At 40.8% G+C, this 24,977-nt stretch overlaps 1 protein-coding gene across 2 annotated transcripts; it reads right to left on the bottom strand.

The window, feature by feature from the left end:
- Positions 1-215: 215 nt before the first annotated feature.
- Positions 216-18,373, bottom strand: VPS4B (vacuolar protein sorting 4 homolog B). Of its 2 annotated transcripts, XM_082753584.1 has the most exons (12): positions 18,228-18,373; positions 16,914-17,025; positions 15,369-15,519; positions 14,014-14,081; positions 11,077-11,196; positions 10,659-10,815; positions 9,183-9,331; positions 8,932-9,013; positions 7,218-7,437; positions 4,530-4,667; positions 2,728-2,838; positions 216-271 (listed from the first exon to the last, which is right to left on the bottom strand). In XM_082753584.1, exons 1-11 carry the CDS (start codon positions 18,252-18,254, stop codon positions 2,737-2,739), a joined length of 1,326 nt encoding a protein of 441 aa, XP_082609710.1. In that variant the 5' UTR covers positions 18,255-18,373; the 3' UTR covers positions 216-271; positions 2,728-2,736. The 2 variants fall into 2 exon arrangements, with proteins under 2 accessions (XP_082609710.1, XP_082609709.1); XM_082753583.1 differs by lacking the exon at positions 216-271 and having other exon boundaries at positions 302-2,838.
- Between the last annotated feature and the right edge of the window lie 6,604 nt (positions 18,374-24,977).

Genomic DNA, 24,977 nt, shown 5'->3' on the forward strand with positions numbered 1-24,977 from the left:
CTGCTCCACTAATTAAAACAAAGGCAACCAAAGCAAGTCAGAAGACCAGCAGATAAAACAGAAAACAAACAAAACCAAAAATTTGAAATGAAACCTTATAATTTTATTTTTATTTTTATTTTTATTTTTTTTAAGACAAAGCCAATGGTTAAATCAGGGAAGAAACAGGACTCTGGAGTTGGAGGTCAGTCAGGCCACACTAGCACATGTAATGATATGTATAGCAGGAGTGACAGAAAATCCAGAGTTTAATGTCAATGTGAAGAAACATCTGTGAAGAACAAAACAACTGATTTAAAAAATTATTTTACCCGCAGGAAAATAATTTTTCGTATTGGTTGGAGTTAGCAGTAGCACCAAAAGTTAGGAAAAAAACGTAAGCTTTGTCAAAGATGAGTCACAGCAGATGTTATGAAAAATTTACGAGTGATTTATCCAGAACTTACAGAGGTTTTGGTTATGTAAAGCAAATGTAGCCTTTCATCAACTATAAACTGAGGAACACTGCTTAGTGCGTTTTAGATTAACACTGAAAACTGAAAGTGATGTTTTTCCTTTCCACCTTGCTATCATGTATTCTGGGATAATATATTATCACAGATTCCTAGCTAGATTAACTTATTCCCATTTCACAAAAACAGCAAAACCAAAGTTGTCCTTGGAGCTGCAGTTCTAAGCAGCAGTGTTTATTTAGAATATATTTTTAAAAACAACTTTAAACATCAAACATTAATGCTTCTGTTACAGATGTCATCCCACAACTGAGCAAGCAGCAAGATGTGAGTTTAAAACATACAGTATACTTTTCTACATTGAAGATAAAGGATTACACAGTTAGGTTTACAGAAACCCATAGGACAAATCAGCCTACAACAACAAAACACAGTTCCTGAGAATTTTAAGATTTCAGTAAAGACTCTCATTTTAAAAAGGTCAAGAGACAAGTACCCCGGATAGTAGCTTCAAACCTCTAGGTAAGAGCCCTGCCAGCCTGTGGTTCACTTCTAAAGTGTACACGAAAGGCAACCAAGAAAAAAAGCAATCCTATTGCAACCAGGATTATGTTTACTAACCACAGTTGCTTGCATCTACACTGGAATTTCCCCCTCATCTTACTCAAAGGTCCACAAAAAGATTCGCAGTCCACTGATATACATTTACACACTCCAATGTAAGACAAAGGTAAAGCTGTGTGTAACTGAATGATTTTGGAAAGGATGTTTCATCATGTTAGTAAACAAAAGCTCAGCACCTCACAGATGAAAGAATTTGTAACTAAATATTTTGGTTAGCCATTAAACAGAAATCAAAGTCTAAAAAAAAAAAAAAAGCTGTAAATTCTTGGAAATAACATTGAAGAAATACTCACAGAACACAGTTGATGTTGTACATTTTACTTAAATGAATTACAGCAAATTTCACCAGTCCTATGATTTATAAAGTACACAAAATATGGACATAAAGGAAACCAAAACCCAAAGACAATCACATATGTGTGTATGTAGATATAACATACGCACACAAAATGTGCAAATTTCTTTTAATGCAAGTTCAACAAAGCTTATGCAGGATAGAGTTGTACAACGTTAGTGGGACAGAGTATTCTAGATATCCTAATGGCATTTCATATCTACAGCCAGTGCAAACTTACAAGGCACAAACTCAATGCTGACACTGTAGTGTTGGAAGTTACATTCAGGCACATCTCATCTTGATTTTTGATTTTTTTGAAGAACTACAATGGAAGTGCTACTTCTATACTAAAGTGCCAGCCTTTTCTCAAAGTTTAAGAACTAGATTGATGTAACCTACATGCAATAATGATCAATAGGGTTCTGAGTAATTTATCACTGCAAAGTCTGTGGCTAAATCACGTGAATGTGCTATTGCCCAAAATACCTCCTTTACATTCTTCAGAGATGACTTACACCTTGCCAGCCTTGGCATATGGAATCCTACTCACACTTTTTTCTGTAACTTCAGTCACACTCTTGCAGAAAGCAAAACTAGTTTTAAAAAAGAGCCAGCAAAAAACTCAAAACCTGTCAAGATACTTGCATTTAACAAATCTTTGCTAAATTGCATAGTGAGGTGTGTATCAGCTACTAAAGGGTTAAAAGCACAAGCTGTTTAAGGCAAAATTTTAACACAGCACTGCAGAAAAAGCCAAATACCAGGTCCATCAGTATTTAAACAGAGTACTGGCCCATAGAGATTTATCTTCACAATGTTTTCTTTCTTACATTAACAGCAAACCCACACTTGCAGTATGCTTGATTAGCAAATTCTGTTGCATTTTTCTAAATGAAATGAGAGCAATTAACATGTAGGCTGATTGACTGATACTGAAAACACATGACAAATAGATTTTCTACCCCTCAAAAAAGGGCTTTTTGAGCCTCCTGGGAGTTCAAAACTCACTTGTACCCAGGGCAAATATAATACCTAAAACTGAACTAATCATTTAAAATTTTCTAATACGAGTTACCACATCACTTTGCTGCCTCACCCTAAAGTTGTCTTTCCAGTATTATTTTTCAATAGAATACATTTAATAGACATCTGAGGAAGACAATACAATACAAAAGCTTAAGGGTCTTTGCAAAGAGATCTTCTATTCCTTCTGCGAAGTAAGAAAGGAGTGATTTTATTGGCATTTATTTGTAGTGCCATCAATAAAGACAAGAATACTTAAGAAAGCAAAAATAGTTCTAATGTTCCACATACATCTTTGGTTTAGCCTTCCTGACCAAAATCTTCTGTAAACTTCTTTAACTTCTCCAGGTCCTGTTCGTTAACTGTTGGTTTTGTGCTAGCTAGTGACCTAAGCATATCGTTCTGTCAGAAAAAAAAAAAAAGAAAACAAGTGTATTCAGAAACAAGCATAGTACCACTGCTAACAGTATCGTTGCCAAAAAAATATGCTTTAGAAAACCTTTTAAAACAAGATGACCATAGGAACTCTTATTTAAGCAAACCTTCAAGTAACCCCAAACATTTCTGCACACAGGCCAAATTTTTATTCTATGAAGACAGACAATTAGCAGTGAGTTTTTCAAGAATAAAACCATAATCCCAGGTTTAGGTTTTAACCTCTCATCCATTCAGCATCCACTGAAGTGTTATTCATCACTGCCTACTGGAACAAACTGAACTTCTTATTTTCTTTTTTTTTTTTTTTTTTTTTTTAATCTACATTTAAAGTACAACAGTTTAAAGTTGAAAATAATCAAATATTCCCATGTATTCTTCATAGTCCATCATGGTTAAAAAACCATGAATGAAAGGTACAAGAAAACTAATTGAGTCGTGGCCAAAAGCAACTGAAAAGACTAGATGCTCATATTACTATAAAATTGTGGGTAAAGATGAAAGTCAACGTCATGACTTTCCAGACTTGAAGTTTGTCTCATCATACTACAGATACCCTGCTCAGAAAAGATTAATGCCTGATTTATTTATTTTTAAGGGCAATAACTGCATTTGGACACTGAAACAAGCTCCTATGCAACTGTAGCACATTAGAGCCTAAGTTCCACTAGTAGCACTCAAGGAATTACTGCATTTAATTCCAGGAGAGACAGATGAAAAATCCTCTTAGACTACACAGGCAGAAGTTTTAGGCAGGCCTGCACTTGCACACATCTTTTTGTGCTTCCTTAGTATGCAAATATACACAGATAACTCATATATTATTTATATTTACAAAGCAGTACACACTGTTTTAGAGGTTTGTGATGCTCATGCAACACACTTTTCCTTCATTAATTACAAGAACTGTTGTACGTTAGAACTGATATCAGCACAAATTTAATCTCAAGTCCTTTCCTCAGTGCTCTTAAATTCTGAATCTTCGGGGTGAAATATAGAACAAGTGCCCAGGAATTTTATTCACGTATTTATTCACAGTGAACTAAAATTCCAATTTGTCTTGAATAAGGTATTTTATTCCTTAGACCAAACCAAGTATTTTAACACATACAGAAAAACAGCTGAAAGGTACTGAAAGCTAGCTGCATCACCTCTGTTGAATTTTAATCAGAACTACTGTTACATCCATCAGCTTTTTACATTTTATTGGATATACTGGCCTATATGTTGTGGACAACATTTACTTACAGCACATCATTCCCAATTTACACTGAATAAAATTTCCCACTCCTCTCTCTTCTTAATGCTATAGGACAACGGGAAGGTAACATATCACAGGGCAGGGATTTTGAAGGTTTTAAATGAATAAGAGAAATGAAAGAATAGTGAAAGATTCAGATGTTGCCTGTGGATGAAGGGACTGCAGCTGCGTGGCACCAAACAAGAACAGTAAGAAAAAAATGCTTATCTGGGATGGAGAACTGGCTTGTTCACAGCCATGCTGTACATCAGGATTCAAGTATTATCTGGTATGTCCAGCATGTCTGAAAACAAACAGCTCATCCAATTGCCTTGCATACCTCTTTGAAAATGCCTTCACTTTAAAGTCTTTTTTGAGTTTTGCAAATCAAGAAAGAAATGCCACAAAAAATACCTACCATGGAAACCTGTGGCTCCAGTAATTTATCACCTGGAACATCCATCCATGTCATTTCTTCAGCGTCAGGATCACCTGGAGAGCAAGGGGTGAACAAATCTACCATGATATTTGGATTAGACACTGACGGTCCTTTTACCTAAAAAAGAAAAACAAGAAATAAAAACCCTTTACCACTCTGCTTTATAGGAGTTTGTTTTTTTAAGTCAAGAGATTGAAGTTGAACATCATCTTTAGAGCAAAAGCATTCTCTGATTTTATGTAGATGCCCTACCCATGGGGATATCATGTCCAGCAGAAGAGAAATTGCATAAAAGTACTGGCATCATTCACTTTGAAAACACGCAGCTGCAGCCAGATACTTAAATTTACATCATGTCAAATCCTATGAGCCTCCTTCTCTTAAGGCAGGAATGTCTGTAGAAAGCTAACATGCCAGCAATCCTATTTGGAAAAGACGGCTCTTCTCAGTCCCTGGCCACTTTGGGAGTCTACTCATCACTGGTTAACAGCTTTCTAAATATTTCTCCAGAAGTTGTCCCTGAGTGCTCCTCAGGTCAGGCAGCCAGAGATGCCTTTTTAAACTTTTACGTGGTGCTCTACAAAGCTCTGTGCACCTTTTCTGACAACACTCGATAGAAAATAGGGCCATCTAGTGGGAGAAGTGAAACCAGCCTCTTTTCCAGATGTACGGACAGACCCCCAGAAGCTGCACCAGGTTTCTTTTCCCTTTCTGCAGAGCGTATCTAGGACCCACAGTTCTATTTTCTTTCATCATTATCTGAAGCATCACACATCCACAGGAACTCAGAACACATGCAAAGACTGAAAGACAACACACTAACCAGCTGCTTTTAACTGCAGAGAACTGGATTTGCCATTCCAACCTGCTTTTAAAGCACAGTGCTTTAAACACAGGTTGTAACACCCAAAACACTAACAAACCTTTGAGTTATCATCACTTGGAGCAAGCAATGGTTTACAATGAATGACTGAAAACTGAGCAAAGTGCTGTTTAGCTGGGACAAGTTCTCTGTTACTATGCAACTAGTCAATAAAGCCAAGATTTTTTTCTTACAAGAAACTGTATCCAACTGAAGTACTAACAAAACAAGTGGAATAAACTTGACTTTTGTCAGAACACTCAAAGTACTGCAGTTCTTTTTCTAGCAAAAGAGGTAAGAAGTAAGGATTGCCTTTGGTTGCTTTGAAACTGTGACAATTGAGGTTATTTCATTGTGCTGCAGTAGTCTGAGACATGCCTGGGATACTTGCAAATTTCGCTTTGAAAAGGCTAAAAAGATAACAACCCATTGGTCAGAAATGTCATTGTCATTTAAAGTCAATAAATAATGGATAAATACTTCAGGCATCTCTACTGAAAGGAAGGAATCAGCCAGAAAATCCCTGATACATCAAAATACTTGCCTTTATTTTTAAAGGAATACAATTTATGGCAGCACTACTGCTTCAAAATACTGTTTCAAAATGTTCTTTGTATTTAAAACTAGCAAAAGACTCTCAACCTTAAAGTTGTACCCTAAAGAGTACATTCTGGGGGGGAGGGCATTTTAAGGGGCAACAAAACGATGACTTCCCTTTATGGAATCAAAAACCTCTGCAGAATACCTTAACCCACCTTCACCTGCAATACACGAATTTCTGTTAAATGAAACTTTGCAGTAAAAGTATAAACAAAAATACTTTTAGTTTGGGTCTCTTAAAAAGCAAGAAGTTCAAAAAAAAACATTTAATACATTTTTGGTTTTGGAATTCTGTTTTTAGCCATTGATAACCTTAACACATTTTTTTTTGCCTCCATTGAAAGCATAATAGTTTAGAAACAATTTAAGCAACACTTGTGCAAATTCTCCAGGGAAAAGAAAATATTGCACAGATTCATTGGATTTAAATTGATCTTAAGAACTCTAGAGGGTTCTTAGTCAGATGAAATTTCTGTGATCCAAACATTTAGAAGAAATGTTTACGTTAGCATGTAATATGTAGACATCACTGCAAGATAAGCCAAACACATGTACGGTTTCAACAGCCTCTTTAGAGAGCAGCTAAATAAGCGTAAGCTAACTTTCACATTACACCAGCATCCCGAAGGTGTTTCATTGTTTGGGCAGGATGGGACCTTGCTCAGCTGTCCTGCATCTTTACTACTGTCCCAAGTAACATTAGGTTAAGATTCCAGTAAAAACAGTCACCTTAGTTTTTCAGTCTGAAGGCCATTCCAAGCAAGCAGAATGTGCATAATTATAATTCATCTGTTTCCATATTGATAAGGAATACATTTATCAACACAAACACTACAAAAACATGAAGAACCATGTAATCTGATACAAACAAAAAAAAAAGAGCACCTCTGTAACGCTCCATTTAAAGTTAACTTCAAACTGAATGCTTTTAACCTTTTAACACTAGCTAGAGATGTGAAGAGTCAGAGCTTGGATTGCACAGAACAAGCACCTAGAAACCAGCTGCATCAGACTTACAGCAGAACTTGTGTAAAAATGAAAGGAGATGATATCCATGCACACTCTTAAAAAAATAAAAGGACAGTGTATAAACATTCATAAGCATTCAGTATTACCCAAACCAAACTCGGTTTGCTTGCAAGAAATTTTCAGATCAAGATAATTTTAAGTCAAAATAGCATGAAAGTTTGTTGATTCTTACTTACTTTTTTAAAGTGAGTAGCTGATTGCACTATTCGAACAGGCTGCATCAGTGCATCGCGTACAATGATGCTTATATCTGCACCAGAATAGCCCTCCGTTCTTTTTCCAAGCTCTCGATAATCTGCTTCTGTTAGGCGATTTGGAGTTGACCCAAGGTGAAGTTTGAACATTGCAGCCCTGGCATGCTGTTCAGGTAAAGGAATATAAATACGCTTCTCAAACCTGGTTTCAAAAAGAAAGAACAGAACACTCCACAGACGCTGGCTCACGCAGGTGCACAATGGAAAGAAGCTTATGCAAATCAGCATGTAGTTTGTTCCTAAGTGAAACTGCTTCTTTCTAATATTGTATTATACACCATTAAAAAAAAATAATCAAAGGCAAATATTCAACAAGCTAGTCTCATAAATAATACTGCAGCCATCATAAGCCAACATCTAAAATATAACAAGTATTTCATTTTCAGGACAAAGATCACCTCTTCAGATTGTATTTTCTCCAGGTTCTCTTCAACCAATTTTGTGTTTTAAAAGAAAAAACAACACTGAAGACTTTTTTTTTCCTTCTGTGAAGTGCATTTGAGCAGTTTTCACCCTTACAGAAAGAACTGCCTCATAAAATGTTGACAAAACCACTATCTTTTTTAACTTCTTAGAAGAGAACTTTGTAGTTGGAAACAAATTTGAAGTCCTGCTCTCAACAGGGCCATCAGTAGAAACTGTTGGTATCTGCAGTTCTTCCTTTGTAGCAGCATCTGTTCTCACAGTAGAGATTACCTCCCACCAACTAAATGAGAATCTCAATTCTGTAGAACAGAATTAACTTGCTACACATGACAAACTGGGCCAAAACCATGACAAATTAGTTGTTACTGCCACTTTGTAGAAGTTCCTTTGAGTTTTACAGACAAAACATAGATATGCCTTCACACTGCAAAGTACAACCTGAAATTTCAGGTAACACATCCATTTCTCTATCTGTCTATACAACTATAGCCATATAGAATGGAAGCGACCTCTGGAGGCCACCTGGTCTAAATTCCCAAAGTACAGTCAGCTTGAATTCAGTATACAGGTAAGAGTCAATGGCACTGTCACAAAAAGCAATGTTTCTTTAGCCTACAAGAATGACCATTGTCCAAGGTGTGTCCTCATCACAACATAACCATACTTGTAACCGCATTTGTCCTCTGCTGCTCTGCAGCTGAAAGATCCAGCTCATCAGATACACATACAAAAGCTTCTTAACTCAAGAAAAGCAGTGAAAATACAGTCAAAGATCACACAAATTGTGTGTGACCAGTACTAAAGCTTGGTAGTTCTGCGTAACATAAAATTACATTTCCCTGAAATTACTCCAGCTATTCAATAGCTTACTACAACTGAAACAGGTAGCTTTGCCCCCTGTATCCCTTCTGAGCAGCATGTTTTGTATCTTGCCCCCCTTGCCAACCACGAAATCAAACAGCAATGAAATAGAATAGCCTTCTGCATGCCCAAGCAGAATTAGCTGACCGAGATATGAAATAACGTACAGGGTAAATACAAGAGTGAACAATCCACCTCTTAAGTGGCAAGGGGCTATTGACTCAGTCCAGTCGTGTCTGAGAACATTAGCCATGCCTGCAAGCATTAACGAGATTACTGCCTCAAATAGCCTTGTGCTGAACCTTCACAACAGTTGCAAATTTCACACCATAACAGAGCGCCATCGTACCTTCTCCTGATAGCAGAATCCAAAACCCAGGGTATGTTTGTGGCTCCTAAGACCAATATTCCTTCATTGTCGACACCAACCCCTAGATGAGGGCAGAAACCATTTCACCATTTAGAAGATAAACAAAGACTGTTTTAAAACATTGTCAAGATTTAATGGGGTGGAAGTGCAGATTTCTTTAGCGTTCTCATGCCAGCTGTACTTAAAATACACACCTTAATTCCTTTGATTCTGAAAACCAGCAACCTTACCTTGCATCTGGACTAGAAACTCTGTTTTAATCCGTCTGGCAGCCTCGCTTTCATTTTCACTTCTTGACCCACATAGTGAATCTATCTCATCAATGAAGATAATGGAAGGTTTGTTTTCTCTGGCAAGCTGGAACAAGTTTTTCACTAATCTTAAAAAAGGAAACAGCCGCAGTTATCTTAATGTAAACACCATCAAAACCACACAACTTAGGATTATGACAGTTACTTTGTTTAGAAAAAGCTAAAAAAATAGACCCCCGAAATGCATTGATAAAGCTACTCAAAGACACAACATTCTTCCAGCTCCAAGGACTCTGCATTATGTGGAGGGAAATACCACAATATATAGGGAAGTGAAGCATCTTAGAGTACTCCATGTGTGATTTTGCAGGCAAACCCTGCTAAGTTTTACCCTTCTGCAAGACAGATTTAACTATATAAAACCACCAATTTAGAAAGAATCAAAGCAAGATGGCTTTGTCTTATTTAAGATTTGCAACCGAATCTGATTTCCTCTAGAGATTTTTGAAGAAATATGTACATTCTTATATATATATATATTTTAAATAATATTACAGAAGAAGATAGTTTGCCTAAAAAATCTGAGATGAATCTTACCAACATATTATACTAAGGTAAAAAGGAAAATAAATAGCAACATGCTGGACAATTCTTCATATCACTGACACTAATAACTTTGGGAAACAGTCCCAGCCTGAAGAGAAACAAGAAGTCTTTATTTTGACTTTGACTTCAACATCAAACAGAAAAAACGTCAAGTTGGACTCCATTTTTTTTTTTTTTTAACCCTATCTCAATTCACGAAAGCCTCATGAGAACCCTAGATGGATAAATTCCTGTACTTCTAGATTGCAACAGATATCACTTCAGGCCTCCTGGTCTTGTTCACATGCCACATAGTAACAAACGAAGTCAGCATGAGGAAAGAAAATTTCATCGCTGCTCCTCACTTGCAAAAATGATTTGGAGGTGAGGAGCAGCCGTGAAGTTTTCTTCCTTCATGCTAAATTCATTTGTCTTCCAGGTTTTGTTTAAAATCAGAATGAAGGAAAATCACCTCCATACAGACAAAGCAATACCATGTGTTAGCCACAAAGCCGCTGAGACAGATGAGTGGGGAGGTGACAAAAGTACCCCAAAATTTCAGACTGATGCAGTGCACTATCACAGCTGAGTTCAGGAGGGGTTGAGATCTCCATAGTGCTCCTGACACCTTGCTGAAATAGTTTTAAAAACCCTCTTGAGCACTGAGGAGCAGTCCAGCTGCAGCAGCACAAAATGCAGCACATGATGATATATTTACCTGACACTGCAGCACGAAGCATAGAAACACCAGAAGTTTGTTTTAACAAGACATATGACCCTTCCCTCAAATTTAATTTCTTTAGTGTCTTATCTAGCTCTGTAATACTAATTTCTTCTTGCCAGTATTTCTCTGGACCTTTGGCAACTTACTTTTCGCTCTCTCCTAACCACTTTGAGACCAAGTCAGAGGAAGATACTGAGAAGAAAGTTGAGTTGTTGGCTTCTGTTGCAACAGCCTTTGCTAAATAAGACTTCCCTGTTCCTGGTGGTCCAAACAGAAGAATCCCTCTCCAGGGTGTTCTCTTTCCTGCAAGAAAGAAACCATCGTTCATCAAAAAAAAAAACAAAAAACAAAAAATAGGTTTGTATCAAAAACAAACCTATTTTTCTGACGAATCCTCCCTAATTTGTTAGGTTTTCTGTCTCTACCTAGGAAACTCCTGTCAGTCACACCACTAAGAGCTCAGCTGGAGCTACTGATACATCAGCATAACGTTCTTCTCATACTGGTACCACTCCTAACTTCAACAGTAGCATTAGAATAAGAAATAAATGCTGTAATCCTGACCTGTAAACAAGTGTGGAAATTTAATGGGCAAGATCACTGCTTCTTTAAGAGCTTCTTTGGCACCTTCAAGGCCTGCAACGTCACTCCATTTTACATTTGGTCGCTCCATGACAATAGCACCTGTCAGAAAAGATTATATAAATTAGCAACGCACGTTGTTCACCGCTTCCATTTAAAAAAAAAAACGCCCATGTTCGTAACGAGCAAAATCAAACCATTTCTAAGTAGATTTAGAGAGTAAATAGTGTTAGTCAAATGGACGCTATTCCACAGAGGTTTGTCACATTGTTTTATCCCAATAAACCATCGATAACTAGAATACTTGAGAGCGAGAAGTTCTGCAATGCCCAAAGCTAGTTTGTGACTGACCAGAAAAAAGGCATTTAGCATTCACAGAGCAGTATCTTCACTAAGGGTACTGAGACAGCATCTCTCACTGAAGCCCAGCGTTGTACTTTCCAAAAAATTTGAAGTTTCATTGTAAACAAGGAGAGAAATAATGTAGTTGCATGAGCCCAGCACTTGTAAGATCCTCTGGCAGATAAAGTAACTTGTTGGTTACTTAGATGTGCAATAGATGGTCTGAACATCCACTGCATAAGCCTTATAAAAGCTAGGGCTGAAAGCATCAGAAAGGTTACTTTTTCTACAGCTTAGCAGGCTCCAAATACCTTCCATGTCTAGCCTCTAGTCTCTAAGTTTATCACCAAGTCTTATCTCAATCGACAAGTTGTAATTTGATTTTAGCCAACTGACACGTGATTTATCCTCCTCTTCAGGCTTCGAATTAATTAGTCTGATCTCAAAAATGTTTTGTCTCCACTACTGCTAGACGGAACAACTGGAATGTGAACTAGTAATAATAGATTTTGAAATCCTAGTCAAGGCAAATCCAAAGGGCAAGAAAAATCTTCCCAGTTGAACAAATGCCAACCAACCCAATACTTTCTAACACACTGAAGTTTCAGCTGCCCCATTTCTATACCAGGAATTTTTTGTAAATTCACAATTAGCTTTCACCAGTTGTTTTCTTGACTCCTTAAACTTATGCCTTCAGAACTCTGTAAATTGATTTTGTTAAGGCTTTTTTTTTTCTTTTAGAGGATTGAAAATTTACTGCTACTCATCGCTAACAGAAAGCAAATAACACTTGTTCAGTTTTTCAGCATCTCTGTTGATAATTTTCTTTTCCCATGTCTTTTTCATGAGATTGAAAGGAACATCTTTTGTTAACGACTGGAATTATTAACAATATGAAATCTGGAGTCCAAAAAACATCATGTTGTTCACTGTGTTAAAAGCACTAGAGTACAAGTTTGCAATCAACTTCCTCTCTATACACTGAAATTCAACCACTCATTTTCAATGCAATAAATCCTTCTGCGAGGTTAATTATATCTCAGTTTTTCTTAAAGTACACAGGACTAAGGGCTCCATAACTAAAATAATTAGTAGAAACGGTAGGAAGAGCAAATTATTTCCAAGCTGAAGTATCAGTTATCTGCCCCAGACACGCCATGATAACTGAAATTACCGCACTGTAAGAGATTACCCACACCAAGACACAGATGGAACTGGACATTGTAGGCTTCCTAATTTTGTAGGTGTAAATGAATAGCTGGAAGATTAAGCAATAGAGTGCAAAAGGCCTTTAAAATTCTAAACATGAGTACATGACAATAAACCCACAATTACTATCCAGTCCGAATGGCAGTGGCCACTTCTCCCACAGTAAGTCAAGTTGCTGCTATAATTAAAACCTTGAAAACAGACACAGATTTGGGAAAGTTCCATAAGGCAAAGACAGCTAAAGAATAAAAAGGCAGTAAAATTAAATACAGGAAATATTTGTGGCTGTTGTGGGAAGCAAATTAAGATGAGTAATGTGAAGACTGCCCAGAGTTTATACGCTATTGGAGTAAGAGACTCTTACGTTAAGGTTAAAGACATCAAGGATCTCACATCTCAGACTTCCAAAGCATGAAAACAAATAAGCAATAACCTTGCCATTTTATAGAAAAGTCTTAAAGAAGTGCTAGGTGCAAGACACTGTTTCTTGAAGACTGAAGGTCAGATTCATATGGGAAGAAAAAGTGTTTATAGTGAGAGATAGGGGTAAAAGTCCAATGCTCGTCATTTTTCTGTTGTTTTTAAATACAGGAAATTGTCCCTTAGAACTACACACGGAGTTAAATAAAGGTGTCAAGAAGTAGCAAAAGCATTGCAGTTTCCAAACGTCATACAATAGCTCCTGAAATTATACAAGCTGAGAAATCTGTTAAATGCATTTGATCTTTTTTACAATGAAGTTCCTTCAGATTTTTAAACAGCAGCTGTCAGGAAAGCTCTGAACAATTCTTTACAATTAAAAAGTAGTTAGCACCGAGCAAAGACACTTTTTTACTGTATAAAAAACTTGCGCTAGCTGCCATATGTTGCATCACTTAACATACCAAGCATTTGAGTTCAAAAACCCAATTCTGTTACTCAGCTGAGTATCACTTCTCACAGCAATGTGAGGAAACGCTACAAGAACAAGAATCCATCTTCTTGACTTCTAAACTCCAGCGCAAGCTTTTTGTATTTGTATGATGTCTGTTACCTAAGGCAATAATACCCCAATGCACAAGAGTAAAATAGTGATACAGTTTAGCAAGTAACTACATGAAGTGTTGCAACTGTTCCCTTTGGAAAAAGCTTTCTTGAAAAATGACAGAATTCAAGCAGGAAACACAAAGGACAGGAGATGAACTTCAACATATTCACAGCACACAAACACATAGCTCCACAAAGACTACACTTTTGTATATGAACAGTATACACTAACTGAGCCACTTAAAGACAACAAACTAATCCATAACATATATGTGCCAGTAATCTAGAAATTCACTTGACTGAAGTCATCTCTATTTAAAGAAAGGGAGGCTTCAGAGTTACCTTGAAGTTGATTCTGTAGCTTCTTTTTCTCTGGATTCTCTGACTCTCCTTCCCCATCACTTTCGTTCCTTGGAAACAAGAAATAAAATACTGAAATACATTGAGACACTGCTGTCTTAGATTAAAAGGCAAAAAGCAGAAAGACAGCACTCTGAGGAGAAAAAAAAAAAAAAAACAACTTAAGATTTTAGGCTCTTTCAGATCTCTACAAGCTTAGATCATTGTAGTTCTGTTTTTCCACACCACACTCTTTCTAATCCCCTCTCCTAACCATTTCAACTTCCTCTTACAGGTCTGATCCCTCCTCCACTTAACACACTTTACATGCCTTGAGCCATCCTCTAGGAAACAAAACCCCTTGCATTGAGCAACATGGAAGCACCAAAACGGTTCAGCTGTGGATGTTGGCACTTATCCCCTACCTGGAACTGCAGTTGGGCTTGGTCAATTCCGTCTGGTACTATAAAAACTCTACACCCACGTCTTGTCAGAATAAAGGGAACAGGAAGTTACAGAAGGAAAAAAGTAGACTAGGGAGAGAACAACGGGAGGGGAGGTCATGGAGCCATGTAGCCTCTGTGACAGTAACGATCCCTTTTATTATAAACCAGCAGAATGCAGCGCAGCTCCAAAAAATAAAACTAATGAGATGAGTAGACAATGAAGGAGACTGAAAGGCAGGTGAAGTTTCAAGAGACAAGTGAGCAATGCTTGGTGTTCAGCACTGCGAAAAAGGGCAATCTCACCTGGAGATACCTTCCTGAACCCTTCCCCTCCCCTGTCCCCATAAAGCCATCAGCAAATGCACAAGAGACTCTGCTTGTTCAGGAGGTCTGATTCAGCTCTCTGATATGTAAAATGAAACACAGATCTAATAAAAGGAAAGCAGTGGAGAGGCTAGGCAGCAGCAAGGCACTGCAGTGATTCAGGCCACCTTATTGAACATCACCCTACAACAAGGCCTTTTGCACCTCCTTACCATGTGAGACAGGTAAAACTTAGGCCACAGTAATCATCAATTTGAATTTATTTTCTACTTGGCAAGCATTCACATGCAGAAGAATTGCGTCATTGGGCTCACTGATGTTTTAAATCTGATAAGAATGTGTTAGTCTGAACCAGCTTTCATTCTTCAGTGAATTTCCCATGCAAATATTCAATCATCTTAGTAAGCAAGCACAGAAAAGCCTGTGATACTAATTCACGCTATTTTTCTTTTATTAGCCCACTGTACTTCAACATTAGTAGTCACCTGAAGCATTTCAAAGCACTAGTGAAAATGATCTGTGAAAAGCTGAATTTTAGAGTAAGTTGAATTCAGGAAGTATTTTGCTTTACCTTCTCCCAAAACATACCCTTTTCCATCAGCAGGACCAGACTCTTTAACTGGTTTTGGTGGAGAATTTTCTTTCTTTTTCAGATACTCTTTCAGTTTTTCTGCTCTGTCCAAGTATTCCGCACATCTCAATCTAATGCTCTGTTTTGCTTTATCGCCCTGCGCTTCATCTAAGAGTTTGAAGAGAAACAAAGTTTTGTTAACAGCAAACACATGCATCAATCAGAAAACAAGACTAGATCTGTCATCTTTACGTCTTATGCATACACCTCTCTTAGCGCTCACCACATAACCAAGTTCTTCAACTACTTATTTTTCCCTCTATACCCTGGAAAGAAGGAGTGACAGGAAGAATCATCTACCAAAGATCAAACACACACCTGAGTATTGCTTTGGCTTAAAATCCAGCTGAACAGGGTTAAGGACAATGGCACTGGAAGTTTTTTCTGTCAGCCTATCAAGCTATTGTCCAATATTTTAATAATTTATTTTCTAAATTAGCTCATCAAGAAGATGCTTGTGCTGAGCAATTTTTTTTTTTAGCCTGGAAATGCTTTGCTTTTCCATAGCCTGCTAATTTTAGAAGTCGTTCTCATCAAAGAAAAATGACATAAAACAACTGTAAAAGACAGGTGTGTTTCAACAGCCACACTGTTCTCGTAGTCATTATTATTGTAGTTTAAATCAGCAATCAAAATTTAAAATATTAGGTTTAGATGCTAGGTTTAACAATGCCAATATAATTTTGGAAAAGCTCAAAGTCATAATCTGTCGAAGTCCGTAAGATTTAAGTCAAGTCAATCTCTGTTTTTATCAATTCCTTAGTGACTTTTTCGCTTGGCTCAGTGGTTTCTTCCCCCAAATTACAGAGATATGTGAGTGCACTTATCTCTGGCTAGCAACCCTAACCTGCTCAGTTTATGACTGTACATTAAGAGAATCCACTCTGCATATAAACACTGGACACAAGACAGAAAGTACAAAGAACTGTGAAAGAGAAAGCATAAAATAATTATGAGGGTATGGAAACCGAAGGAAAATGAGAACGTAAAAATCCATCGCATACATTTTGTTGGTCAAGGCGATGAGCAAAACAGACAGCAAGGAGCAAAGATGCCAGCAGAAACACAGGAAAGCGAGCGGCATGAGTAAATAAGGAAGAAGTGCTCCGTGGATACCACAAAGAGTTCTTGCGTATGATATGGTTATCTGCACAAGAGAAGTACAGGAATCCCCGTACTTCTGTCACGTTTCCTCATTTGCAGTGGCCAGCCTGAGACACTACAACAGAAACCCAGAGGGCAGACAGTAAAACCCTCTGTCCCTCTCTTAAAAAAAAAAACTAATAAACACTCAAGAGAAAAAGAAAATCTGTTTTCTTACAAGAAAGGAGCAGCATGTAGCGAAGGCAAAAGCTGAATAACGCATGACCTCAGTCAAACTACAGATAGCAAGTGTCAGCTGGTAATGAAAGTCAGATTTTAAATACTGATGTCACCATAAGAGATTACTCTGACAAATTGGCTATAAAACCCTACGTCATGACCTAACACATTGCACTTACATTTAATAACGTGAAGAAAATACTGGACAGCATGCTGGTACAAGCGGAAAGCTTCCTCGTAGTTGCCTGCTTTGTCTTCCTGTGCTGCCTTGCTAGCAAGGTCTATTGCTTTCTGTAACAGAAAAAAATAATTAAAGTAAGTGCTGTCTGGCAGCATTTTGCATAATCAGAGAGATTTTAAACTGTTGCTCTGACTTATTTTTGATGTGTAGCTTTTCTGCTCTTTAATGTTTACCCCAAAAGGCTGAAAGCAATTGATTGCAAGCCTTTGATGGCACATTATATACAGGACATCTATACAGGACATTCCCATCCTTTCATGAACAGTGATAAGCACAACTTACCAGCACACAAACAAGCAGTAAGTGACAAGATTAATTTTCGGTGTAGCAACTATTACTGATTTGTCTATGCAAGTTTAATCACCAATCTCTTGCATTTATTATGGAAAAGTTTAGAAATACATTTCATGTTTTTTCGTCACAGACGATTTCATCCATGAGTCATGACATCAGAAAACCTACTGACAGCAGAGCCCATATAGGAAGTACAGAGCGCTGAAACCAGCACTATCGCTGCTCCAACCCAAAGCCGGGAGTTAGTTCAAAGACTGATTATTTGTTTGGCTGCTCTCGAAGGATTTAGGTTCTTGATATCCAATTAAGAAATTCTAATCACTGCTCTGGGAGGGAGCAGGGTGAAAGGAGCCCACTAGGCAGAAATCAGCTAAGTTATGAGCACTGGAAGAGTTCTATTAAGGAGAATTTAGGGCTGAATTTTTAACTTGTTTGCTGAACTAGTTTCAAACAGAACTGGCTGTAATCCAAGCCACCATACTGCAAACACTGACCTGTGGATTTATTGACACCACTGTTATTCCTGTGCTCTCAACTGTTTATTACCTCCTATCATGCTTGGCTCCTTGGCCGTGGCCTATCCCACTTCAGGGCAGCTATAAATGACAGTCTGAACGCCGGGCTTATGGAAGCCCAAAAAGGACCAGTTAAAAAAAAAAACAGAGGTCGCTAACACTACCCAAATCTCCTCTAGCCCCATACGCATTTTTCCACGTACAGTCCATTTCTTCTCCTAAGCATAACACAACCCCTGTGAGCATACTAACTAACCTCAGGCAGCAAGGCGGAGGCGTCCAGAAGACCTTTCCACAGCCATTCCCGTGCACGTACACTCACCAGTCCCCAGTCACACCGAAACCGCCTTCCCCCCGCGGCCCAGCCGACACCCGGCCCGGCACCGCCCGAGCGGCCCAGGCCTCCCCAGTGCCCGGGCCGGGCCTTTCCCTCGGGGCCCTACCTGCAGGTTGCCGGCGTTGCCCGCCATGGCGGGGCGCTGACGGGGGTGTGAGGGGTTTGTGTGTGTGTGTGGGGGTGCCGCCGGCCGCAGCCGCCCCGAGCACCAACCGAAACCGCAGCCCCTCCGCCGGCTGCTTCCGCACTACAGCGCCGCTTCCGCTTCCGGCAGCGCCTCGCGTGACGTCAGCGCGTCCCCGTGACGCCAGCGCCCCCCATCCGTGACGTCACCCGCCTCACCGCCTCTGAGGGGGTGGCTGCGGGTAATGGCGGCCGCCCCCCCCCCCCCCACCCGTTTTGGCGGGAGGGGGCGGGGGGGACAAAATGGCGGCCGCGGCACCCTGAGGGCAGCGCCCGCGGCTGGGGAGCTATGAGGGGTTTTGCTTCATAAAACTCCTCCGTGTTGCTCAAAGTGTGTCTTTGTCACCGCCAAATAAAAGTTTCAGCTTCTGGCTTCATCTTCACATCGTTTCTTGAAAACATTAAATGGTTGCTTATATATATATATATGTATATATATATATAAATGTTTTTTCCCCTGTGCCTCACACTGCAGACCGAAATAAAGTCTCAACACCTTTGCCCTGCTCTGTCCCGTGGCTCGCTTGTCCCCGTATCAGTCATGTGCCCCCTTTCCTGTCATATCAGTGCCGAGTGCTTTAATTTGCAGAGCCGAGCCTTAATGAGTTCTGACACCCGTCACACGCAGGTGTCACCAGTGTTGGTCACCTGAGGTTTAGCAATAAAACCCGGGTAACGTGCAATGCCTGCAGTGAATGAAGGAGGAAGTGACTCAATGCACAGCAAGTTATAAACCAGTTTTGTAGAGTTCCCTTGCTGTATGGACCTCAGATTTATGAATTTCTGCTAAGTCAGTGCAGTGCTTCTGCTAAATTAGTGCCATATCCTCCCCTGTGTTTCTGTAATTCCATCAGGTACAAAAGGAATATCTGAGAAACTCTTCCTTAGATTCATAAACCCCATTTTTCCAACTACCCCCACTGCAAGTTTGGCCTATCTGAATGGTAATTTCAGTGTCACTTCATTATTATTGTTCTTATTGTTTTTAATAAACTACTTCACTGAACCTTTTCAATACAGCCAGCAGGCAGGCTGTTCGGGGCAGAAGGTAAAAGGCACTAACACAGTCACCCCTATGCCTAGGGATGTTGCAGTAATCTCTCCCCCAGACCCTTTGGTCGGCAGTTTGTTTTGCTAAGTGTCTTCATACATCCAAAAAAAAAAAAAAAAAAAAAAAAAAAAAAGTGATGTAGCAAAGATTAAGGCAAGTAATCAGGCTCTGTGAAATGAGATGGTAGAGGGAACATTGGACCTAAGAGAGATGTTACAGGAAGTGTGGTTTATTAAACATCCACCAATGACTCTGTCACAAAAGGCAACTGATTGGGCAAGTGATGGGAGAGCTGAGTATTTCTAAATACTCAGCCTCTTGTGCTGTAATCAGGATGCAGGCATAGCATACTGTGGTGTGAAGTGCTCAAGAAAACTCAGTTAAATCACATATATCCATTTCTTTCTTCTTCCAAGTGTCATTTCTCAAACCATGAGATAAAAACATTTTTACCTTTTCACTATGGATTATGTCATCTTGGAGCCTTTGGTATACTGTTTACCTCCTTTCTATTTACAACACTTTAATTTCTTGCAGATGTCATTTCTATTCTCTCAATTTACCCTGTTATTCTGATTGCTGTATCAGAGTATTCTTAGATACATCTCTGCTAGTAATATTTCTGTCTGTGTCATCTGTACCAATGATTTTCAAATCTGTAATGCTACATTTAGCTTTTAAACCTTGGTCTAAAACAGTACGTTCACAGGTGTGTAAGTAACAAATGCCTCAGCAGTCACACTGAACAGGCTTCTGAAGCTCCAGATAAAAACTGCGTTATGTGAACGTGAGCTAGATAGAAAATCAGGAAAGGCATGTGTAACTTTATAGATAACAGGCACAATCTTGTACTTCTTACTTAAGCCTTACTCATAGAGTATTTCTACTATGATGTGACTTTGCAGCTAGTTTTGCCTGAGGAAATACTGTCTGAATGCTGAGTAATGATGTCCAGGCTAACTCCTGAGAAGCAAATGAAGCGTCATGCCAAGGATACCCTGATTTGAAAGACAAGTGTGGCCACATTATCGAATGCTTCCCATTGCTGAAGTTCTTGTGTCACCATGTTCTCAGAATCCATATCATAGCTGTACTTAGTACAACTAAGTGTAATGAAAATAAAATATATTAATGATGAATGTAAGTACCTATTGGCCTTAGCCACATCTGCTAATTGTCCAGGGTACTGTTAAATCACATCGCTATGACACTAGGTGGCACAGGCACACATGATCTCCATGATCCTGAAGGCTGAGCAAATCGTCTTGGAGAATGTTTCCTGTTATTGTCTTTTGGCATGGAAAGAAGGGGGCCAAACCACATGTTGGCTGAACACCTCCAATAGATGGATGTGTCATCAAAATGAGTCATGTCTACAACACAGGTAGGCCTCATATCAGTGATACTCCTCCACTGTGGTAACTGGCTATAGATATGGCTAATATTAGTGTGAGAGCGAGACTTTGGGATTAGACGACACAAGAGCCACGCAGTGAAGGGAAATCACTGCTGTAGAGATCCTAACAGTGCAGATAGGCAAGAAGAAAGGTGGGAGAACACAACCTCTGTTTTTCTTTATTTTTCTACCTGATGAACTGCTGCAGAAAGGTCGTTTTGACCTAGGTAAAAAAGGCTGTCAGTAAGAAGGCTAGAAGGTAAAATTCAGACTGTCCAAATCCCATTGCACTACCTTGATCCTGTTCAGATTTTGTTCAATGAGCTCACCTGCCCAAGACAGGTCCTCCAGTGGCCACTCTGCTCGGTCAGTCTGGCCACGTAGCCTGCCAGTCCCCCGCCTCTGCAGTGGGAAACGCGGTGTGCCAAAAAGCACGAGTGCTGCTGCTGTCAGAGACCCCGGCCACAAGCTGTCCTCAGGAACATGTCTCTCCGTAGTGTGGTGCCTTGGGGAACACTGCTCATGCAGTAGTCCCAGATGGGTACCTTCCCTCTGAAATTGCTTTTAATTGCGCTGGAAGCACGCCAGCGTTGTGGAGGAGGGCTGTATCCCTAGAGCCCTTGTTCTGAATGCACTCAGGACTCTGGATGCAGAGGCAGGGTGTTGTGGCTACAGAGCCCAGGAGGAAAAAGGTTAAAGCCGTACTCAGTACCAGGGAGACTGAAGCCAAAATAAAGCCATGATGCACCTATAGTACTACATGCAAGGGTGAGCCTCAGGGCAGGACCTGCTGCATGTGGGTTTTAAGGAGTAAGCGGTCCTCAGACTCCGTGTCAAGGGGGTGTGCTGTAGTCCTGCTGTGTCCTACCCCATGGCCTGAGGTGTCAGTGCAAGTGTCTCCAGGATGGGTTAGGCATCCTCCTCCCAAAGCCCTTGGTGTTTGCACCCCTTTCTTCTGCAGCTGTGGCAGCAACCAAAGGAAATTGAGGTCCTGCTTTGAAAGCCAGACCCTTCCAGCTGTGACTGGACCCTTCCCACCCTGTTCCTGTGGGGTACCATCAGCAAGTGGGGGAGGCAGTGTCTTTCTCGGACAAACCCAGCCCTGCTAGAAGAGCCTCAAGGCACGGTACAAGCTAAGAATCCCGAGGGGCTAGAAATAATGCAGTTTTAGAATAAATCTGGTATAAAGTGAGTGTCCTGAGGATTCTGAGTACTCCATTTCCATGGCCAGACCAACAGAAACTCCAGGGCAATAGTAAACAACTTTATCTCTCTTATTATAAATTTCTCCACTTGTTATCTCCTGACCAGCAATTGACTAAGTTACAGGAAAGTGAGGGAAAATATTTGAACTATTTATACACCAGTGAAGGTGGTGCCATGTTAACTTCATTCTTTTGCAAGATCCTGCTTGCTAACAGCAAGTTATGGCCCCTAGGGATGTTTTACCTTGAGGGAGGGAATGGGGGCAAACTAAAACAAGTAGAACAAGCAAAATACTGTGGGGTGGAGCACACAAAAAAAAAAAAAAAAAAAAAAAAACACAAAAAAAAAAAAAAAAACAAAAAACAAACAAACAAACAAACAAAAACAAAAACAAAACAAAACCAAACCAAAACAAAACAAAAAACTACCACCACAGACCACCCAGACCGCTGATACCATGCTTTACATACTGAAGTGAGGAAAGAGCATAGCATCCTTGCAGTAACTTCATGCCTCAAAACCCTCCTCTGTCACTCTTCCTGCACTTCTGTGACAGTTGCTTGCAGGTCTGTTTCCTTTCTTATTTCAGGACTGGAAGAGGACTGGAAGACGGCTTCATGGACAAAACAGACTTGGCTTGGGGAAGAGTAATTGAATTTATTGCCAACTGATCACAAAGCAGAACAGTGAGAATTTAAAAACTTTAAAACAAACAAACCAACCAAACAAACAGAAAACCACCTCCCCACACTACCTCAATCCCAGGCTAAACCTCAGTCTTGATTCTTCTATCTATTTCCCACAGAGCAGTGGGGGGTGGTTGGAGGATGTCGGGGAATGGAGGTTGCAGTCAGTCTACAACACTTTGTCTCTGCTGCTCCTTCATTGTCACTCCCCCCAGACCCCCTGCTCCTGCGGGGGCTCTCCATGGGCCGCAGCCTCCTCCAGGCCACATCCACCTGCTCCACCGGGGGCTCCTCCACCCACGGGGGGGCTGCAGCGTGGAGATCTGCTCCATGGGGGACCCATGGGCTGCAGGGGGACAGCCTGCTCCACCGGGGGCCTCTCCCTGCACAGCCCGCAGGGGAACTGCTGCTGCCTGCCTGCAGCACCTCCTGCCCTCCTGCTGCACTCACCTGGGGGGGCTGCAGGGCTGCTTCTCCTCTCTTTCCCCCTGTGAAGCAGCTTTTTTTTTGTTATTTTTTTTCTCCTTTCTTAAATATGCTCTCACAGAGGAACAAACGACATAGTTTCTTGGCTTGGCTCTGGCCAGCAGTGGAGCCCTTGTCTAACATGGGGCAGCTTCTAGATTCTTCTCACAGAAGCCACCCCTATGGCCCCCTGCTACCAAAACCTTGCCACGGAAACCCACCAGAGCAAGTCTTTCGGTGAAGAAATTTTTCGTAATAACCAACCGAAACGTCCCCGGTACAACTTCAGGTTTTTTGTTCTTGTCCTGTCACTTGGGGCTTGGGAGAAGAGAACGATCCCCACCTCTCTGGAGCCTCCTTTCAGCTTACTGTAGAGCACAGGAAGGTCTCCCCTGAGCCTCCTTTGCTCCAGGCTGAACAACCCCAGCTCCCTCAGCCGCTCCTCACCAGACTTGTTCTCTAAACCCTTAACAAGCTTCAGAGCCCTTCTCCGGACACGCTCCAGCACCTCGAGGTCTTCGCTGAACACAGTGCTCGAGGCGCGGCCTCACCAGAGCCGAGCACAGAGGGACAACCGCTTCCCTAGTCCTGATGGCCACTCTGTGTCTGATACAAGCCAGGTGTATATCTATTTATGTGCATATATATGCAGCACTAGTACATGTTCCTTGGAAAACCGGTCAAACTCTCTTCAAACTCCATAAATTGATGATTTCCTCTAACTTGCACTGACGCTTCAGCTGGACCCTCTAAATCCCATTTTACTGCTTCTGCTTCCTAAGCAGGTGACAGAAACTCCTAACTGGAGAGCGGAGGAGTTGTAGTCCTGTATACAGAACCACAGAATCACAGAATTTCTAGGTTGGAAGAGACCTCAAGATCATCGAGTCCAACCTCTGAGGCAATATTTGCAAGTTTTGCAGATGCTTCCCTTGCTCAGCTGCCATCCCTATGTTAATCAGTCACCCGATCTTTGGCCTTCCAGCAAAAGTCTTGATGCAGTTCTTAAGGAAAGTTACTTCTGAAAATCCTCAGCCACCTCTGTGCACGCCAACCCTTTCATGGCACCGTGCAATGCGCGGATGGCAGCGATAAATCAGGTTGTGGAATGAATGGCAACGTGTGGGGAAGGCATTTGCAGGTGGCTTCGCGCTGTTTCGCAGGTCCCTGAATTAGAGATAATGAGGAAAGGAGCGGGAGAAACAAAACCTTGAGCAAGGCTGAGATCAAGAATTGGCCACAGTGTTAAAGAGGACCTTTGGGCAGTGGGCAATTGCTGGCTGGCTCCAGGCGCGTGTCTGAGGGTCTCTGACCAACTGTATGATAGATTCGGGCACGTGGACAGCACGTGGGGCTACGGGGAGAGGACTTGTAGGAGTGAAAAAGGGCAATAAACGCCTCCTGTTCAAGAGCTATCAGGAGTCTGTGTCTTGCGTCCCTTCAGCAACACAAAGATTTGGCTCCAGATCCAAAATGTCATGTATTTGGCAATTTTATTTATTTATGGTAGCATTCCCCACCCCTCCCATCCCCTCTTTTCCCATCCCCCCACTCCCCTCCCCTATGCTCCCTGTCCCTACACACCCCTACACTCCCCTTCCCTATACTACCCTACACTCCCCTTCGCTACACTCCCCTTGTCCACACTACCCTACACTACCCTATGCTCCCCTCCCTTACGATCCCCTCCCTTATGCTCCCCTACACTCCCCTCCCCTATCCTACCCTACACTCCCCTAAACTCCACTCCCCTACACTATGCTACACTACCCTATCCTACTCTCCCCTAACCTCCCCTACACTATCTTCCCCTCCCCTCTTCTGCCCTCCCCTCTCCTCCCTCCCCTCCCCATCCCCATCCCCACCCCC

This window comes from Aythya marila (genome assembly GCF_965140915.1).
Source record: "Aythya marila genome assembly, chromosome: 2".
Taxonomy (NCBI): domain Eukaryota; kingdom Metazoa; phylum Chordata; class Aves; order Anseriformes; family Anatidae; genus Aythya; species Aythya marila.

Excerpts from the sequence above, each read along its gene's own strand:
- VPS4B (XM_082753584.1), bottom strand. The coding sequence starts at position 18,254 with ATGGCGGGCAACGCCGGCAACCTGCAG. Across the intron at positions 11,197-14,013 it reads GCTACAGAATCAACTTCAAG|GTGCTATTGTCATGGAGCGA; the intron begins GTAACTCTGAAG and ends CTTTTCTGACAG. Across the intron at positions 9,014-9,182 it reads GTTTCTAGTCCAGATGCAAG|GGGTTGGTGTCGACAATGAA; the intron begins GTAAGGTTGCTG and ends GCCCTCATCTAG.